This window comes from Coregonus clupeaformis, chromosome 23 (assembly GCF_020615455.1).
Source record: "Coregonus clupeaformis isolate EN_2021a chromosome 23, ASM2061545v1, whole genome shotgun sequence".
Taxonomy (NCBI): Eukaryota; Metazoa; Chordata; class Actinopteri; order Salmoniformes; family Salmonidae; genus Coregonus; species Coregonus clupeaformis.
Window position 1 is genome coordinate 25,159,992 of NC_059214.1, and position 16,186 is coordinate 25,176,177.

The window sequence follows — 16,186 nt, forward strand, 5'->3', positions numbered from 1 at the left end:
ATGCATTTCTTAGCCGCTATAAATGCTAGGTTACACATTACATTTACATTTTAGTCATTTAGCAGACGCTCTTATCCAGAGCGACTTACAGGAGCAATTAGGGTTAAGTGCCTTGCTCAAGGGCACAGCGACAGATTTTTCACCTAGTCGGCTCGGGGATTAGAACCAGCGACCTCTCGGTTACTGGCACAACGCTCTTAACCACTACCATTTCTTCTGATAACAGTTTCCAGTATCAACATTTCCAAGCAAACAAAAACAGGGAGAATGGAGAATCTGTAGACATGCTGAGATAAAATAACATACTCTTTGCCAGAATTCATCCAGCCTTCACAAGACCTTAACCTTAACATGCAAATATGTCCCCTTTTGTGTTTTACACCTCCAGCAGAATAATTACATTTCTGTGTGCGTGGTATTCAGTTTCACTGGCATATAGTACGTTCTATGGATGGTCTTCAACTGCAGTAATTTATGTCTGAGATTATATGAACATGACAGGGCATTCTAACATATGTATCCATTCATCAAAATCAATAGCGTCTCCCTGGTCTTCCTTACATTTTTGTTTCACATGTTTTGTGTCATCGGGAAAAGCCTCCATCAACCCTTGATACAGTTTGGAAATCAACTTTAGAGGTTTGTCGGAAGGCCTTAAAATAGTTTCAATCTTTGAAGCTTCTTGCTTGTCCCGTGTTTGCTGTACAGAGAAAATAAAGTGTTATATCTGCAAAAATTCACCTCAGCTCTGTCACAGACTGGTCTTCCCTGGTTGCCTGACCCTGATGAGTCCCCTGTCACCATCTGATCCTGCTCAGATGAGCCATGACAAAGAATGACATTGGTATAAATTATATTATCCATGAATAGAATCAATGGTTCAACAATGAAAATGACCATTATTCACAGATCCCAGACTGTAGCCTACCCATCAACTCAAGATGGAACTTTGTATCCATTCACTGATTGTTATAATATACTGCAAAATTCACCTGAGCTATGTAGACTGGTCTTCCCTGGCTGTCTGCCCCTGCATGGACACCTGTCATCATCTGATCCTGCTAAGACATGATGAGCATAGTGTTGTGTAATGACTGTGCACCATGACAGTGAAGCATGTATAGCTGTTTATACCGTGTTACAGTGAAAAGTAGGGAATTAGCTAGGGAAACTGACAGTTCAATAACATTACATTGCTATACTGACTAATAAAAACTCACATTGCGCTGAAAAGACATCAGAATATTGGTCTTCAATCATTTGGCCGCTGGTTTCATCGTTTGATTCAGGTCTAGTGTGATTGAGGCAAAAATAATAGCTAAAGTTAGCGAGCTAGCTAGCTATTGCTAGCCAACTAATGGAACATCATCAAATGTACTTCTGTTGAAACGGGACAAAGCAAAGGGTACAAAACATTTCCATACACAACATCTGTTAGATACTGCTACCTGACAGATAGTTAGAGGCTAGCTAGAGCTGAACTGGCTGTGGTAGCTACTAGCTAGCTAACTAACTGCTAGTAGTTCATTCACTTACATTTACATTTTAGTTCAGTCGAGGGGGGATGAAACATTAGCTAAGGTAACATGTCAGTTACACTACTAGCTCAGCACTGGGAATATATATATATTTTTTCTTTCTGCCAAACAGTAGTTACCTTGCTAGCTAGATCAGTCAACTAAAGAGTAGTCAGTTTCTGCTCTGCTTGCTTTTACAATTCTGAGAAAAAGCGCAACACAGATAGCAGCTACCTCTGTTCATCTCCCCTGTGCTGGTCTTTATTACCAGCCTTTCAGAAGCTTTGCCTTCAAACAGCCTGTATGCACGCTCTGTGGTGTCTCTGTGGTCCTAAATCCAGCCGGCTGAAACCGGAAAACAGCCTACCCGACTGCTCTGAGGCGTCTGCATGGTCCCAAAGCACACCGAATACGCGTTTTGTATCACAATGCAATGATAAATCTGGGTGGGGGGGGGACAAAAATTATATTTCTGGGGGGGGCCATGTCCCCCCTGTCCCCAGTGAAAGTTGCGCCCCTGCATCTGTTGGTCAAGGTAGGGGCGTGGATCAGAAAACCAGTCAGTATCTGGTGTGACCACCATTTGCCTCATGCAGCGCGACACATATCCTTCGCATAGAGTTGATCAGGCTGTTGATTGTGGCCTGTGGCATGTTGTCCCACTCCTCCTCAATGTCTGTGCGAAATTGCTGGATGTTGGCGGGAACTGGAACACGCTGTCGTACACATCGATCCAGAGTGTCCCAAACATGCTCAATGGGTGACATGTCTGGTGAATACGCAGGCCATGGAAGAACTTGGACATTTTCAGCTTCCATGAATTGTGTACAGAGCCTTGCGACATGGGGCCGTGCATTATCATGCTGAAACATGAGGTGATGGCAACGGATGAATGGCATGACATTGTGCTTCAGGATTTCGTCACGGTATCTCTGTGCATTCAAATTGCCATCGATGAAATGCAATTGTGTTCGTTGTCCGTAGCTTATGCTTGCCCATACCATAACCCCAAGCCAAAAGCTCTGTTGCAATCAGCATGCCAATTGCACACTCCCTCAAAACTTGAGACATCTTTGGCATTGTGTTGTGTGACAAAACTGCACATTTTAGAGTGGCCTTTTATTGTCCCCAGCACAAGGTGCACCTGTGTAATGATCATGCTGTTTAATCAGTTTATTGATATGCCACACCTGTCAGGTGGATGGATTATCTTGGCAAAAGAGAAATGCTGTAAACACATTTGTGCACAGAATTTGAGATAAAAAGCTTTTTGTACGTATGGAAAAAAGTCTGGGATCTTTTATTTCAGCTCATTAAACACGGGACCAAAACTTTACATTGCGTTTATATTTTTGTTCAGTGTATTCAATTCACTAATCATTATTCACAACTGCCTGATATGAAATGGTATTAAAACGGTGGTTATTATTCATAGGTTATTACTGCATAATTAGCACTTTAACCTGCAATGTTTCCGAAAATACCTGATTAATAACCGACTGATTGCATGTAGGAAATAAAATAAATTCAAAAGACCATGACAGTTATAATAAAGCCATTGGAGAGACGATCAACATCTTTATTCAGCATCTCACTCAGTCTCCAGAGTGGAATAACAGGTCTTTTCCACATAGAAACCTATATCAGATGTCATGAGGAAAACAGTTCTGCCTTATCCACATCCACATGTGCACATGTACATTTGCATAAACACATTTCCCCAGACCAGTCTTTGTTTTTGTCTTTCTTTGAGTTTGTCATTCCATGCTGGAGGTGTTGTTTCAGTCTAGAATCAGACAGCCTCAGAACCAAGAGGACGGAACCAGGCTTTCTCCTGATGCGTGAAATTAATGTTGCTGTTCTTTGTTGATAATCCACCAGTTTCAAAATGCCGCAAACCAACATTTTCTTACTTTCAAATTCAAATAGCAGAGCATTTTTCTCTGTCTTCCATCTCTCTAAAGAGTTTATTTTTACAAAAAATGTGAATTCTCATTTTAATATTCACAATAATACCGTCCGTCATATAGGGAAACTATCTGTAGGAGTCAGATATTTCTTGAAAAATGGCATTAGCCTTTGACATGAGGAAAAATGATATTGCCATGGTTCATGGATGTATGGAAGTATATTTCAGTGTGAGGCTAAGACGAGTGAAGAAGCCCTGTGCTCAGGGCCACAATCTAGTCATTCAGAACCTCCAGCAACAATCTAGCCGACCTACACATTAAGTCGACCTACACATTAAGGAATTAACTGTTTCCCTTTATTTGACCCGTGGCAAAAATAATACTTTAATTACCAGGGAGAGAATTATTCTCACTTGGCTGTATGCATGAGTGGAGGGGATAGGATAGGGAGTGACAACACACTCCAAATGTAACACCAAGACATAGTGAGAGGTACCAGTACGTTGATTCTCATGGGTTAGGTTGTATAGCCCTTTTCCTTCATTACCCTATTACAAAGTAGACTGTATGTCAACTCCTAAAACTTTCCTATCTCTGGAAATATACTGTAGCTATACCTAGCTATAAAAAGGGATTTAATGATTCTGCTCTTATCAGAAACTAATAACAAATATGGTAGATTATCAAAATAAAGGGAGGGGCAAAGAAACACATTTCATTAATGTTTCTATCCGACTTAAGTTGGGTGTTTTGAGTAACACAGTCCTAGGTCAACAGTCATGTACAAATCAAACACACACACACTTTCAGAACACACAACTCATACAGGAAACACACATGCAGTATACACGACACCAACTGTTCAAAGCAACGTGTCTTAACAGGCCAATGAAAAGGTTTAATGCATTCAGTGTTTTATGGACTCTGCTATAAAACCTTTTATAGTGGGGTGGCATTTTGCGACGGGGTAGACGGAAGGGATTGTTATGGGCTTTACGGCGGCGTCAGGTCGCGACCTGGGTCTGTTGTGGCTGCCCTGCTAGTCTACAGTCACTAGGAGCATGGTACAGAGGGCATGGGTAGAGCAATGGTGGATGTGAAGTAGACAGAATAGGGTTGTAATTGATTCTAGGATTAGGCTTGAACCAAGATATGGACATGAAGCTAGGGTTGGGATTGAGGGTTAGGGTTGAAGCGGGATGTGGACATGGAGCTAGGGTTAGGGTTGTGGTTGAGAATAGGGTTAGGGTTGAAGCGGGATGTGGACATGGAGCTAGGGTTAGGGTTGTGGTTGAGAATAGGGTTAGGGTTGAACCGGGATGTGGACATGGAGCTAGGGTTAGGGTTGTGGTTGAGAATAGGGTTAGGGTTGAAGCGAGATGTGGACATGGAGCTAGGGTTAGGGTTGTGGTTGAGAATAGGGTTAGGGTTGAACCGGGATGTGGACATGGAGCTAGGGTTAGGGTTGTGGTTGAGGGTTAGGGTTGAAGCGGAATGTGGACATGAAGCTAGGGTTGGGGTTGTTCACAATCAGGAGGGAAATGAAACCCTGTCCATGGTTATGGATAATATTAAATCAGGTGTTAGTGAATGATAACTCAATGAATCCACTGACGGAAGGATGCTAGATGATCCCAGTGTAAATATTGGAACAAAAGTAGGAGTGATGTGGACAATCTAATGGTTGTCACAGAATAAACTAAGATGTAACAATATTACCTAATCTCTGCCATGATTTTAACTGTCCATTCAGAGGCACGCGGTGATTCATAGCTTCATAACTGTTGGTTATCCTATCATCTCTCCCAATTGGTCTGTACAGAGGGGTGACATCTGTTCAAATGTCATAGTAATAATACCTTATACAATCAGCGCAGGAGTAAGGAAAGAGAGCCTTCCACCTGTGACCTAATGCATCTACCTTTTGGTGAAATTTGAAGACTAATCTTCACACATTTTCAAACAAACAATCTCTTCTTTCTCAATATCCAATGCAGCCAGTCTTTAATACTGTTTGCACAACAGTACATGTTTATTATGTGCATCTTCAACAGCTTTGATTTACATTCTGCTCTAACCGTACCATTGTCGACAAACTGAGTGGGCTGTGCTGTTTGTTGCCTCTACAATACCGCGCTATGACGTGAACAGCAGAGTCAGTCTGACACACTTTGCTTAGCGCAAGAGATTGCATTAATTCTCCCATTTCTCCCTGTGACTACCAGGTGGAAGAGCATAACCACAGGGCAAAATTGTTCAGTGTTTAAAACATGTAATGCCATTTTTATAGTTGTAGGGATTGAATATGTGTTAGCACTAAATTGCAGTGATGTGTCATGGCGTGTTTAGTGGCCATTTCATTTATGATACTGACGGTTCCACATTGCATTATGTTCCGCTCTCTACGGAGCTGAATATTGGAAATGAGAGGGTGTCATCACGGGTAGGATTGGGACAAATATTAGATCAATTGCTTTATGGAGATGTGTTTGAAGCCCAACTGGATTACTTTTCTTGTCACAAACGACACCAATACGGCATACACCAAACAAACAGATCCCAAGAGACTACAACAGGGCTCCAAACTGGGCAATCTAGGATTTGAATGAGAGTCAAAGCATCAAAGATGTCATTATCTCCTAGTAACCCATCGACTACCATGGTACTTGATAATACCCTACGCATTATATCAATAGAAAATACAGCCACCATGCTGAGGGCCCCCTGTGTACTCACTACTCCTACTCACACATTAGCAGCATACAAAACCTCTGTGCACCACTCTATGTGCTGGCTGAAGGTGGGGGGCCAGAGGGATTTGGGAGGGGAGGGGCAGGAGAGGAGGAGGGGTCCCCGAGCCCCTCCACCCCCTCTTCCTTTTATATCATCTTTGAGAATGTAAAATGCATTGGAAGGGGACTGTGGGTAGGTATGCCCGGGGCTAGAGCCGAGTGTCGCGCTCAGTCGTGTGGGTGGACAGTTTGATGATGCACCCTGAGGCCTGTGTTACCTCAAAGTCCATTAATAACCACGATGGGCGCCTCTCCAGTCCCTATGCAGCCTAGCCCTACAACACAGCAGCCCTAAAGGACGTGTGCATAATGAAAGGGTTTCATTCAAATATTAACTCTATCGGTTTAAAACATCTTTTCCTCCTCAGTATCGTGTGAGCCCGTTTGACTAATTCTGTTTTCTTGGCCTGCTTTTACTCCATAAAAGATCAAGGGTACATGAGAAGGCAAGGGATTCAGGTTGCTGCTAGCAACACTAAAGGGGAACATGCTTTGAATAGGGGGGAGAGATTGAAAGGGGAAGGAGGCCAAACAATGCTGCGGTTAGGCCTATATGGTTAATTCCTGATGATATGGTTAACGTTTAACCTTTTCACCCTCCGCTAATGAAAGTGTCTGTTCTACCTTGAATACATAGTTGTAAGGTAATCCTAAAGGGGCTGATCAATTTAAACTGTGGTAGTACATGATTACTGTGTTAGTACTGGCAGTCTGGGCATGACACATTTTGAGAGCTCCACCTGAAAATGCATGTACCAAAGATATTTGCTTGTCAGATATGGATTCTAGTATTGTAATATGTTGAACATTCTCAAAACAAAACACTATATTCTGCAAAACAATAGAAAAAAATGTTTATTTGTAGAACTTTGAAGCAACTGCTGTGGTATTTACAACTTAGAGAGTAAACTGAGAAACCTGCATTGATACCAGCAGACAAGTACCTATCCCAAGTCAGCCCAAGTCTGTTTAGGTACTTCCAACAGTCTCCGGCTTCCAGGGAGAAGGAAATCCCAGACCCTGGGGTCTCATTTATAACCATTAAATATGGGCAGAATAAGCATCCATGCTGCCTACAGCAAGTGTCTGTAAGATTGATTGTATATTCAAAACAATTTACACTGAACAAAAATATAAACGCAACATGTAAAGTGTTGGTCCCATGTTTCATGAGCTGAAATAAGTTCCCAGAAATGTTTCATACGCACAAAAAGCTAATTTCTCTCAACTTGTGTGCACACATTTGTTTACATCCCTGTTAGTGAGCATTTCTCATTTGCCAAGATAATCCATCCACCTGACAGGTGTGGCATATCAAGAAGCTGATTAAACAGCATGATCATTACACAGGTGCATGTTGTGCTGAGGACAATAAAAGGCCACTCTAAAATGTGCAGTTTTGTCAAAAAATAATTTGTCATTTAGCAGACGCTCTTATCCAGAGCGACTTACAGTAGTAGTGAGTGGATACAATGCCACATACGTCTCAAGTTTTTAGGGAGCAAGCAATTGGCATGCTGCCTGCAGGAATGTCCACCAGAGCTGTTGCCAGATAATTTAATGTTAATTTCTCTACCATAAGCCGCCTCCAACGTCATTTTAGAGAATTTGGCAGTATGTCCAACCGGCCTCACAACCGCAGACCACGTGGGAAGACCAGCCACCCGGACAGCTGATGAAACTGTGGGTTTGCACAACTGAATAATTTCGGCACACACTGTCAGAAACCGTCTCAGGGAAGCTCATCTGGGTGCTCGTCGTCCTCACCAGAGTCTTGACCTGACTGCAGTTCGACGTCGTAACCGAATTCAGTGAGCAAATGCTCACCTTCGATGGCCACTGGCACGCTGGAGAAGTGTGCTCTTCACGGTTTACAACTGTCCCGGGCAGATGGCAGACAGCGTGTATGGCGTCATGTGGGCAAGCGGTTTGCTGATGTCAACGTTGTGAACAGAGTGCACCATGGAGATGTGTCACACTGCATGAGGCAAATGGTGGTCACACCAGATACTGACTGGTTTTCTGATCCACGCCCCTACTTTTTATATTTTTTTAAGGTATCTGATATCTGTATTGCCAGTCATGTGAAATCCATAGATTAGGGCCTAATGAATTTATTTCAATTGATTTATTTCATTATATGAACTGTAACTCAGTAAAATCTTTGAAATTGTTGCATGTTGCGTTTATACTTTTGTTCAGAAAAGGTGAGGAATTTATTCTGCAATTGTTATGGAAATTAAATAAATAGGAAAAAGATTCCTATGTCTATATTTTTTATTCTAAAAATAAAACACAGATGTTCTCTTCTCATTAAAGTGGAACTGACAGCATTTTGACTACTTTGCAGATATGAAACAGACAATCATAATATCAGTCAAAAAGATCAAATTCCTAGTTTATGCTACAAAACCAAACCAAGTGGCGCAGTGGTCTAAGGCACTGCATCGCAGTTCTAGCTGTGCCACTAGAGATCCTGGTTAGAATCCAGGCTCTGTCGTAGCCGGCCGCGACCGGGAGACCCATGGGGCGGCGCACAATTGACCCAGCGTCGTCCAGGGTATGGGAGGGAATGGCCGGCAGGGATGTAGCTCAGTTGGTAGAGCATGGCGTTTGCAACGCCAGGGTTGTGGGTTCGATTCCCACGGGGGCCAGTATGAAAAAATAAATAATAATAATAATGTATGCACTCACTAACTGTAAGTCGCTCTGGATAAGAGCGTCTGCTAAATGACTAAAATGTAAAAATTTTTGAAGAGGTTTCGAAATAGGTTCTTTTTGACTCAACATTTCATGATGTACGCTAAGGCATTGTTGGCAGAATAGATGGCTGCAGTTCAATGCATGATTAATATAATTCACTAATACATTTCTTGGTTGTCCAAAAAATCTTGCTATCAGGTTGTAAATCACAGCTGGCCTGGTACATTGTTTGCTGCCTCCATTCAGGATGCACTGTTTCAGTTTCAATTACTCAATATTTTGGACAAAAACTGACGAATGTAACTAAGGCTGGGAATGTCAATACAATCAAACTAGCAAGGGCAATGATCACAAGTCAGTCATAACGTGGCTAATATGCTAGCGTATCTATTTATGTAGCAAGATAAAAACACAGAGCCTAACGTTAGCTAGATAGCTAGCTAGCTAGCTGCTTGGAGGACGTCATGTCATTGGAGGAGTGGGTGAGTGACTGACTTTTCCCCCTCTTATTTTTTTTCGTTGGCTACACAGCTAAAGATGCACATGTCATTTGGTTAGCTAGTAAGAAATGTGAATCGCTATGCTGAACGACTGTTATCCAATTAGCATATCTCTTGCATTCGCTAATTCACTCTGGCTAGCTATGTACTCTGATTTCAGAGCACTCTTGTCTGAGTGTGCCAGAGCACAGAATAACTGAGGAATTTACAAACGCACAAGACCCACTGAATATGACCGTGTCAGTAAACGCAGGCAAAAAAAGTAATAGTTAGTCACGTACACTCTATATAACATGTAAACAGCCTAACCAGCTCTGCTAGGGCGAGTAAAATGGTAAGTGAGGTGTCTCTCATTTGTGTCTGGAAGTAGCTAGCTAGCAAGCTAGGCAACTTTAGCCAGTTAGCTTGGGTGCTTGGTTGGGACATGAGCAGGCTATTCCCCATCATTTATCGTTGCAATTTTGATGGCCAACTTGCTGAAAAGGTTTGAGAGGGTTTATCTAAATGTTCCTTTGTTAGATTATAGCTCATCTTGCTCTGGTTAGCATTAGTTGTTGATCTTGTTGTTGTTGATGTGCATATAGGGAAAGATAGCCTACCCTTTTATGGTTGTTTAATCAATAGGAATGTAAAGTTCCCAAATGTAAGAGGATTCCCGTTGTATTTAGCTACATATTTGCAGAAATCCATTCAAGTGTATTTTGTGGCTTTTGCCTAATGCGTTCTAATGATCTAAAGTCGCGCTGTTGAAACTGCCTGTAAACACACAGTTCAGTTCAAAGTGAATGATGGCAGGCCCTTGTGGCAAATGGCTTGTTGGCACATAGGCCTACTGTAGCTCTGATTGGCTATGCCGCACCGGTCTGCGTAGACTCCAGTCCTGGACGAGACAGATGTTTTTTTAAGGTTTTATTTACTGCAGTGTCTATTAATTGTCCAAATGCACAGCCGCTTTCCCACTTTATATTGCTATAGAATTTTTACAAATGCTTTAGAATGTTTGTGAAGTATGTATACTAAGAATGTATCAAAATGTGTAAATGACCATATCTAAGTGCTCGCTTGTCAGAAAATGTAAAAAAAAAGTTTCATTCTTCCTGGAGGTGTATATTTTAATAAGATTTAATGTTGCTAAAATGCTGTCAGTTCCACTTTAATGGCAAATGGCTGTATTCTTGTTAATATGTTTTTTATGAATAAGGTTTTCATCATATCCCCCATTTGCACAAAATACTTACTTGCCAGATTGCAATACAATATTTCATACACTAGCAGAGATGTGCGTACGCATCGTCTAAAGTTTGCAGGGAGGTGAGCACATTCTCACGCCAAGTACATTTTTTATAAATGCCAACTTTTGTATGAACTGGCGCACCCACATTTTGGTGTATATTTTGTACGTACGCACGATTTATAAATGAGGCCCCTGGCAACCCATGTGGGGAAGCAGAGAATAGCATTTCAAGCCACAACTTGGCTGCCACTCTGTCGGGAGTGGTGGGGGGTGGGGGGAAGCAATTCCAGCTCCAGGTCCTCTCCAGTACAGGATACAAATGAATAAAACCGGATATATGAGGCCTTTGAGAAACCTTTGAAAGAGTTTACATGTTATTTTCTCTTTATTTCAAATTCAAACCACGGTAAAAGACCTCTCTCTCGCACGTGAAGATGGGGACGTTTACAACAGGCACAATGTCTCAAAGGCATGGCTTTGATTTGAGCAGAGTGGAGCTGAGTGGAGAGAGAGGTGGTGGGGACAGGCTGTCTGAGGCCACCACAGGTTTGTAGCCCGTGGCTCCATGTCAGGCAGCTATGACGACAGCCCTCACTCTCTACGCTGCAGACTTTCCATCAACCTTTAAATCCATCTCATTCTGCCACTAATCGAGTGAAGTAAGTGTGCCCACTTCTTAGCAGATCCGTGGAGACTCGCCTTGGGCCCAGTTTTAGTCTGTCTGTCTGTCTGTCAGCGATGGTGGTCCTCTTTGCATGCCAGCAGACTCCTGAAGTCCTCCTTCAGAGCAGCCCAGGAATAGGAACTGGTGTCAACCTACAATACAATACAGAGGAAAGAATGAAAGGCAGGAATAAGCTCTGGTGTCAACTGTCAACTTACAGTACAGAGGAAAGAAAGGAAGACAGGCAGGGTGAAGGGTGAGGAGAAACCTTAAAGAGAGAAATTAATTGTGAACTGAATGAAGCGTGTTAGCTAATCCCGTTCCTGTCATGTCAAAGTGTTAATTACCTTAACGTGATGTCTCCTCACCACGTATGGCCTTCTGCACAGTCCCTGTAGTTTCTTATAAAGCTGCTCAGGTGTAGAGTACAGATACTCCTCTGTAGGACGGAGAGGGGAAAGGAAAACATACTTTAATGAAACAAAAACCTCAAAGCACAGGCTAGATACAGCTCACTTTTTTTATAATTAAAAATATATATTACCCTGAACTGGGACAGGTTTTACATAATTAGACTAGTATTATTTTTAAAGATTCATATTATTTATGCAAATCTAATTTAAGGAAGAGGCACAGCTACGGTGTAAATCAGGTAAATTAGATTTTTTTTTTGTGCTCAGTAATCGTAGCTTTGACTTCAGCGTTCTATTTTAGTGATTTATTTTTCAGATTTACACCTTGAACATCTAAATACAACACATTTCTAGAGATAAGAACATTTGAGAATTAAACGTCTTGCAATGCAATGGTGTATTAGCGTATTTGTGTAGTAATACCTGGGAATATTTCAGGATACACCAAAGCCTTGGGGCAGAGTGGATAGCAGCCACAATGAACAGCTTCTAGCCTGCAATATAACATTTTATAATTTAGCTTCCTGTCAAATGCATTGGCTTACAAACAACAAGTGTGAAACACATTTGGGCACCAGTTCTATAACATAATAATTTTGTCAGAAATCCATTTGCTGAAAAAGTGCGCTCTGGTCTTGCAAAAGACAGACAAAAGTTGGTTTACTCTGTCCCAAAAATTGGAAAGTGAACACAATATCTGCCCCTATTAACTGCATGAGCTGAACAGCGTTGTCAAAATGGGTCCCATTGTGTCTTTGTTGACATTGGTTTCTTTTGATGCACAGTTCAGAATAAATGAAGTCCCACAGACTAGCTGGGGAAAGAAAGCATCCGGACATAGCACATTTCCCAGCAACACAGTGGAACTCATCCCATTCTCAAAATGATGGGGAGAGAAAAGCATCTCTTTCACTGTTAACTCACATCATATGCAATGTTACAGCATGTTCAAAACCATCACAAAAGAGAGGACCTAAAATCCATCCAAATGGTTTTCAAATGTGAATAAGTTATTTGTGAAACGTTCATCTCCTGAAATAACTTGGAGATAGAAAAGACTGTTGGTATGGTACATAGAGCTTCCCTCCACTTTCATCTGAACCTCACTGACCAGTGCAGAAACCTGCCTATTTAAATATTTTGTAGAATGTGCATCAATATTGATGACTCCTCAATTTCGCTACTTTCCATCAGTTTAGTACATCATTCCTCATGCAACAGACGTACATTTTTAAACGTGGGATTTGTTCTTGGGAGTTTAATTTCATGTTAAGACTAAAATGATGGGTGAAATCCTCACACGTATGCAATGACGCCATTCACTAGTCTGCACTCTAAAATGTGCCTAATATCCTCAAACTAGTTGTTTACAGACTATTTAGTAGTGACGGATACCAATATGGAAATTCTATATACAACATCAGCTGCATTTTACAATTTAACAAATGGCAATTTTTTAAATAGCGGCAATAACTGCAATATTGTTCTTCTTTCAACCTAGTAGGTTTGACAGGCAACAGTTTGTTCCTGGGCAACAGGGGTTTAATAAGTGAAACTACCTTTCGGCACCGTATGAAAGTGGTTTATGTTTTTTAATAGTCTAATTGCCTTTGCCTGCATTCCAAAGAATAGCATGGCTAATCAAGCTAATTTAAAGGTAACAAGATGATAGCCCCCTAGTCTATGACAGCAAAATCTATGAAACTGATTATAAAGGTCAGTTCTGTTTCAGTGGCGTAAAGCGTGCAAATGGTTATAAGGCTTTCCATCTCAAATATAATTAGCCGATAATTTTGCTGGGGTAATTGACTTCTTCACTGCTGGGCATGAATAGGCGTTTGCTCACATCGCCAGACCATAATTAATCAGATTAGGGCCAAATTCCACAATAATGAGGATGAAACACATTGGTGACACCTCTGTCCAGCAATATGACTGGACTTCTCTTTTTTCGCTTATTGTGCTCTTCAGAAGCCTACATGTCTGTTCATCCTTCAGCAGAATGTGGAAATGAGAAACCCTTAACTATTTTCTTGTTTTGAACGCTATGTGAAGCTGATGAAATTGAACAGATATTCTAAATCCCTTACTAATTTAAAAGGTTTGTAATGGAACACACAACGAGCACCGATATCTATTTAGTTTACTTTCAAACAGGTGAGTGAAGCCGATTGGAATCTGGAGGAAACATTTAACATTCTCATCCACTTGAGCATCTCTCTTAGGAGAACCCAGTGTTGATATTCATCCATTCAATGTGTGTTTCTCTATTGTCCAAAACACACACAAAGGGCCTTCACCACCACCGCATCCACAAGGTTTACTATCAATAGAGCTTAGTGGGTGGTCGTGTGTGTCTCAGATCCCCCTGGTTTGGATCAAAGGAAGTGGAAAACATAATTGTACAAGACTCCCCCAGAGGGACATCCCTTCCTCAAACTCAGGACAGTGTTTTTCACAACCATAATTAGCACATGGCTTCTATATTGTACACAGCTAAGCTTCTAACATGTTTTCACCCAATCTATCTAAGATAGATTCCCACACTGACTGCATGAAGCAATCCATAGAACTAACACACCACCAGGCTAGTGTTTTGTAAGATCACAACCTTCCTCTCTACTGAAGTAGCACTACACTGGCTCCAGTCTTGCTCTACCTTGGCTGTGGGCAGGATCTGACGAAACCCTTCAAATGCACAGCACAGGTGACTGAAGTTTTGCTTCATATGGTAGCAAGTCTCATCATACACTTTGGACTCTACCTCCCTAGAGGTAAAAACACTTATTTCTAAGAGTTTTTAGTTTAGTTTTAATGAACTATCTCTGCATTTTTCATGTAGACGACATGTCAAATTCAAACGTTTCCTTCACATGAAAACCAACCAAAGTACTTTTCATTCATTCTTTCAGCACTTCATATTTTGTTGTGTCTTAAGTAGCAATTACAAACAAACCAGGAGAGTGAGTAACTTACATGGCCACTCCAAAAAACTCATGCTTGGCTGTGGAGACCACCACATCTGCCTGGCAGAGGACCTGTAGGTAGTCCTCTTTACTGGGCATGAACCCCCAGTGGAGGACATGGGCATTCAGGTCCACTCTGGCCTCCGCAAAGATGTCTGAATGGGGAGGGGGAGGGGGGGGGGGGGGGGACTGATGTATATTATTCACAATAATCATAATTGTTACTGTATGAATGAGATCAAATAGCATTATTTGATATGCTTTCATTTGATTGAGTAAAATGCCAGAGTAGACTGATTGACTTTGTCCAGTCGCTCACTTCGTGAACTCTTTATAACCGATTATATTCCCACATAAAGGACTTGAGTTTAATGGAGGACAAATTAAATTAAATAATGCAACAAAATGCATGTCATTGAAAAGCCATCTGTCCGTGACATTCTGGATTCATAATGACTTCCATGCTGCTGTGTCTTCACAAAATAGTGATGATATCAGGAAGATGTTTCAGTGACCAAAAAGTGTTTTGGAGAACAGATCAGTGTGACAGGGAATGGACTGAATCCAGAAAAACTGAAGAAAAAACATCCTATGAAAAATAGAGGTCAGAACTGAAGCTGAGGCATAAACTTTGGACTAAAAATGATATACAACATGAGATCGGGAGAAACAGGTGAAGGGTGAACATAATCAATACCGTGACCCTATTTAGAAAATCAAAGTAGATTAAAATTGTTCTAATGCAATTGCCTTCCGAGCAATCATAAACGTAATTACTAAATATGAGAAAAATTTACGGTCTCTCTTTCCATCTGTTTATGCTCCTATAAAAGTTTACATCCCAATATGAGAGAGTGTGTTTCCTGTAAGGATGTCTTTGCTTCCAGCCATGGGGCCAGAATGTGTATTAATTTACTTAACACTCAGTGGTGAATACATTGGAGTGTCCTAAAGTCATTATAGCGTCATCATCTACTAATGGGGAGCGGATTTGATCAATTAAACACTGTCCTGAGGGCATAAAAAAAACTAGCCTGTCAGACGACCTTAACCCTACACTTACTCAAATTACCAATTACATTGAAAGCCATAAGAATGACATACAGTACGCCTTGGGTGCACAAGCTTATACTACATCGTAATAAACTAAGTACAGCTTTTCACTCACCTTTCGAGAAGTTGTGCAAAGTTTTCTACTCAATGTTTTGAAACCAAACATCCACTGCTTTGAAAACGAGTGTCATCGCAAAACCAGAGCCCACTTAATCCTTTGCTTGTAAAGTGTGTGTGTCTGTACCTGGTACGTCAGTGAAGGTCTCCCCCAGGACAGACAGTTGAAAGCCCAGGCCTCTCTCTTTCAGCTTCAGCAGCGTCTTGAAGAAGAGCTCGGGGTCTTTGTCGTGTTCCCTTCAACCACAAACAGAATTCAGGGCCTTTTGATGGTGCTACGTACACACACACACACACACACACACACACACACACAC

General features: G+C 41.4%; 1 protein-coding gene across 2 annotated transcripts in view; it reads right to left on the minus strand.

Moving 5' to 3' along the window:
• Positions 1–10,300: 10,300 nt before the first annotated feature.
• The window catches only part of LOC121536714 (glycosyltransferase-like domain-containing protein 1), a 36,222-nt gene continuing 30,336 nt past the window's right edge, over positions 10,301–16,186 (minus strand). For both annotated transcript variants that reach the window (XM_041844167.1, XM_041844166.1), the window contains 5 exons: positions 15,997–16,106; positions 14,710–14,854; positions 12,157–12,227; positions 11,668–11,759; positions 10,301–11,472 (listed from right to left, as the gene is read on the minus strand). In XM_041844167.1, coding sequence (XP_041700101.1) covers positions 11,389–11,472; positions 11,668–11,759; positions 12,157–12,227; positions 14,710–14,854; positions 15,997–16,106 — 502 coding nt within the window. In that variant the 3' untranslated portion in view covers positions 10,301–11,388. The remainder of the gene's footprint in view (positions 11,473–11,667; positions 11,760–12,156; positions 12,228–14,709; positions 14,855–15,996; positions 16,107–16,186) is intronic.